We start from the raw sequence: 4,304 nt of genomic DNA on the forward strand, positions 1-4,304 counted from the left end.
GAGTCGTGCCCCGGTCCGGGAAGATCCCACATGCCGCGGAGCGGCTGGGCCCGGTGAGCCATGGCCGCTGAGCCTGCGCGTCCGGAGCCTGTGCTCCGCAACGGGAGAGGCCGCAGCAGTGAGAGGCCCGCGTAACGCAAAAAAAAAAAAAAAAAGAACGTAAACTATAATGAATGACCTCAAGGCTGACTTTTAGTTTTCTTTTATGTTGACCTGTCCTTCAAAGGAAAGTGAGACAATTTTTTAGAGTAGAAAGAGGCAAGTGTTGGGAATATTGGGAAACAGTCTTCTAATAGAAAGAACATGAAGGGAAAAGTCAGTCATGTATCCATGGCTTGAAGGGAAAAGAGAGTAAATTAGAGATAGAAGGACTGGAGTTGTACACCTCACAACCCTGCCCATGAGTCCTCTGCTTGGCCATCTGTCCCCTTCCTCAACTCTTATCTCAAATTTAATGTGGAAAATAAGAAAAAAAGACCAAGAGGTAAAGAAGAAAAAAATAGCATGATGGAAGGATAATCCTATTTATTTTCAGCAACTTCAATTTGGACAAGGCTGCCCTACCAAAGCACTCAACTGGTTGAAGGGAAAAAGTGAACAAAGGAAGAATCTAAAGGACAGTAGAAGCATAAAAGATCAATTAACTTCCTCATACAGTCTAGAAACAATGAATCTCAAAGGAATAATCCAGAAATATTCTTTTATTTGTTCATTTAGCAGTATGTCCAGTTGTTACTATCCCAGATGCTGGGGACATGGGGAGGGGGAAGATTGAGATTAGGGAGTAGACAAGCTAGCCCTTCCCTGTGGGAACAGGGACCTGATCATTCTTATTCACCGTTGCATACCCAGCACTGAGACATAACAGGTGCTCAATAAACATGGGCTAAATGAAGAAGAAATACAGTGAAGTCAAGGCTAGCCATTCTTACAGAGAAAAGACAGAAAATGAAAGAGTTGATACAACACATGATACTAATCAAGTCAATGATACAGGTAATATTTATCTTGGGGTGAGAGAGCAGAGAATTTTGTTGTTTCACACCTGAAATAGCAGTGTTTAGTAGCCATTCCCCTACAATACATGTTAACCTAGCAGTTCTCACTGTATTGGGAGCACTGGTGGTATGTCATTGCCTAAAACGGCACTGTCCAATACAGTAGCCATTAGTCACAGATGGCTATTCAGATTTAAACTAATTAACATTTAATTTAATTTAAAGTTCTGTTACTCATTTGCATTAGCCACAGTTCAATAGCCACAGGAGCCTAGTGGCTACTATCATCATAGAAAATTCGATTGTACAGCTCTCTTCCACACCTTGCTACATTAAAACATAAAAGTAGCCAGAATTTTATAAATGAGAGAAATAAGACATGGTGCATACATACACACACACATACACACACACACACACACACACACACAGAGAGAGAGCTAAATCGTTCCATATCAACTCAGCATCTAGAGGAGGCAAATCAACTTTGTTTCTGATAAATCTCACTTCCTCCCAAATACAGTTGAACCTTGAACAACCCAGGTTTGAACAGCATGGGTTTACTTATATACAGATTTTTTTCAATAAATATATTGGAAAATTTCTTGGAGATTTGAGACAATTTGAAAAAAATTCATAGACAAACTATATAGCCTAAAATATCGAAAAATTAAGTATGTCACAAATGCATAAAATATATGTAGGAACTAGCCTATTTTATCATTTACTGCCATAAAATATACACATATCCATTATTAAAAAGTTAAAATTTATCAAAACTTATGCACATAAACACTTACAGATTATTAATTCATTAGTGTATGTGCTAGGCTACCATGAAGCAACTGTGTAAATTACTAGGCTACCGTAAAGCAATCATATAGCTGCTTCTTCATTATCAATGCAAGAATCATTATACCTGTAAATAAATATGAATTTCTTTTTCACATTATTTTATTTTCATTGTTTTTTTTTTTGGTCGTGCCACACAGCATGCCTAATCTTAGTTCCCCGACCAGGGATCAAAAAAGTGCCCCTTGCAGTGGAGGCTCGGAGTCCTGACCACTCGACCACCGGGCAATTCCAATTTATTTCATTTCTGATGTCTAGCGTTAGTAGTACATATAACATCTACAGTTTTTTGTACCATTTAAGACAATAATGGGAGCTACAGTCGACAAGATGCTAGCAGGCGGCATGAGGATGGTTCAGTCCTCTCCCCACCCCCTGTGATGCTTCCCCTGGAGTGGCAGACCCTTCCCTTTTCAGGAACCCCTCCTCACCCAGTAATATTCACTTTCCTCTCTTCCCAGAGATTTCCTGATTCTCCGAGGATTCATAGACTTCACAGCTGATGAGGTGGACCTGATTTCAGCCCTGACTTGGAAGATCATGCTGAAGACGCCACTCATCTCCTCCCCCATGGACACTGTGACAGAGGCTGACATGACCATCGCAATGGCTCTGATGGGTAGTATCGGTTTCATTCACCACAACTGCACTCCAGAGTTCCAGGCCAACGAGGTCCAGAAGGTCAAGAAGTTTGAACAGAGCTTCATCACACCTGTGGTGCTGAGTCCCTCACACATCGTGGGCGAGGCGCTGGAGGCCAAGATCCAGCATGGCTTCTCCGGCATCCCCATCACTGAGACGGGCACCAGCAAGCTGGTGGGCATCGTCACCTCCCAAGACATCGACTCCCTCACCGAGAAGGACCACACACCCTCCTCGGTGAGGTGATGACACCGTGGAATGAGCTGGTGGTGGCTCTAGTGGGTATGACACTGAAAGAGGCAAATGAGATCCTGCAGCACAGCAAGAAAGGGAAGCTGCCCGTTGTCAATGATCAAGACGAGCTAGTGGCCATCACTGCCCGCACTGACATGAAGAAGAACCAGGACTACCCTCTGGACTCCAAGGATCCCCACAAGCAGCTGCTGTGTGGGGCGGCCATGGGTACCCATGAGGATGACAAATACCACCTGGACCTGCTCACCCAGGCGAGTGCCGACGTCATAGTGCTGAACTCATCCCAAGGGGACTCTGTGTATCAGATCGCCATGGTGCAGCACATCAAGCAGAAGTACCCCCACCTCCAGGTGACTGGGGGAAATGTGACAGCCGCTCAGGCCAAGAACCTGATTGACGCTGGTGTGGATGGGCTGCGTGTGGGCATGGGCTGTGGCTCCATCTGCATCACCCAAGAAAAAGTGATGGCCTGTCGTCGGCCCCAGGGCACTGACACGTACAAGGTGGCTGAGTACACCCGGCGCTTCGGGGTGCCAGTCATAGCCGATGGTGGCATCCAGACCGTGGAGCATGTGATCAAGGCCCTGGCCCCTGGAGCTTCCACAGTGATGATGGGCTCCCTGCTCGCCACCACCACGGAGGTCCCTGGAGAGTACTTCTTCTCGGATGGCGTGAGGCTCAAGAAGTACCGGGGCATGAGCTCGCTGGACGCCATGGAGAAGAGCAGCAGCAGCCAGAAGCGCTACTTCAGCGAGGGAGATAAGGTGAAGGTCACCCAGGGCATCGCGCGCTCCATCCAGGACAAAGGCTCCATTCAGAAGTTCGTGCCCTACCTCACAGTGGGATCCAGCACGGCTGCCACGATTTTGGTGCCCGTAGCCTGTCTGTCCTGAGGTCCATGTACTCAGGAGAGCTCAAGTTTGAGAAGCAGGCCATGTCAGCTCAGATGAAGGGTGGTGTCCACGGCCTGCACTCTTACGAGAAGTGGCTGTACTGAGGACGGTGGTGGAGGCCAAGGCGGCAGAGGGCTTGTGTCCCAGGGTCCCTCTTTGGGCACAGCCTCCCTCCATAACTGAGTCGTCCACAGATTTGCACTACTGGTTCCCCAGCACCTTTCCAGGGAGAGAGGAGGGGAGGCCCTGAGGCTCTGTGGCCCCTCTCTGGGCTTCCGCCACAGGTTCAGGACTGCTCCCAGGCCGGGCTGCCCTGGGAGCCCCCCCAGGTTCCTCCTTCTTCAGTTCCCCTGAACCCAGCCAGCCTGGGCTCTCAAGCCCTGCGCCTGCCTCAGGTCTTTCTCATTGCAGCCTGCTCCAGCCCGGCTCCCACCCCTGGGACAGGTGGCCCCCCCCCGGCTTCTCCTATAGGGCACCTCCCTCCCTAGCCCCACCCCAGAAATGGTGCTCTCCTGGCCCTGCCTCTGGCCCCTTCCTGGGCTGCTGGCCCCTCAGCCATGTGGCACTTCTGGGTTCCTGACCTAGGCCAGAGGAAGGTCTCTGCCCCCTTCCCCTGGCCCTGGACTATCCAGGCCCTGCTCCTCAGGCCACCCCATCCCTGGCC

The 4,304-nt window shown here is 49.0% G+C and overlaps 1 protein-coding gene across 1 annotated transcript; it reads left to right on the plus strand.

Annotated features, from left to right (window-relative positions):
- Window positions 1–890: 890 nt before the first annotated feature.
- On the plus strand, window positions 891–3,744 carry LOC112393216 (inosine-5'-monophosphate dehydrogenase 1-like). The gene is given in 4 exon segments (XM_024735323.1): window positions 891–996; window positions 2,314–2,715; window positions 2,718–3,581; window positions 3,584–3,744. Coding segments are annotated over 4 exon segments (1,533 nt in total).
- Window positions 3,745–4,304: the final 560 nt, after the last annotated feature.

Source organism: Neophocaena asiaeorientalis, unplaced genomic scaffold (assembly GCF_003031525.2).
Source record: "Neophocaena asiaeorientalis asiaeorientalis breed wild unplaced genomic scaffold, Neophocaena_asiaeorientalis_V1.1 scaffold136, whole genome shotgun sequence".
In the NCBI taxonomy this organism is placed as follows: Eukaryota; Metazoa; Chordata; class Mammalia; order Artiodactyla; family Phocoenidae; genus Neophocaena; species Neophocaena asiaeorientalis.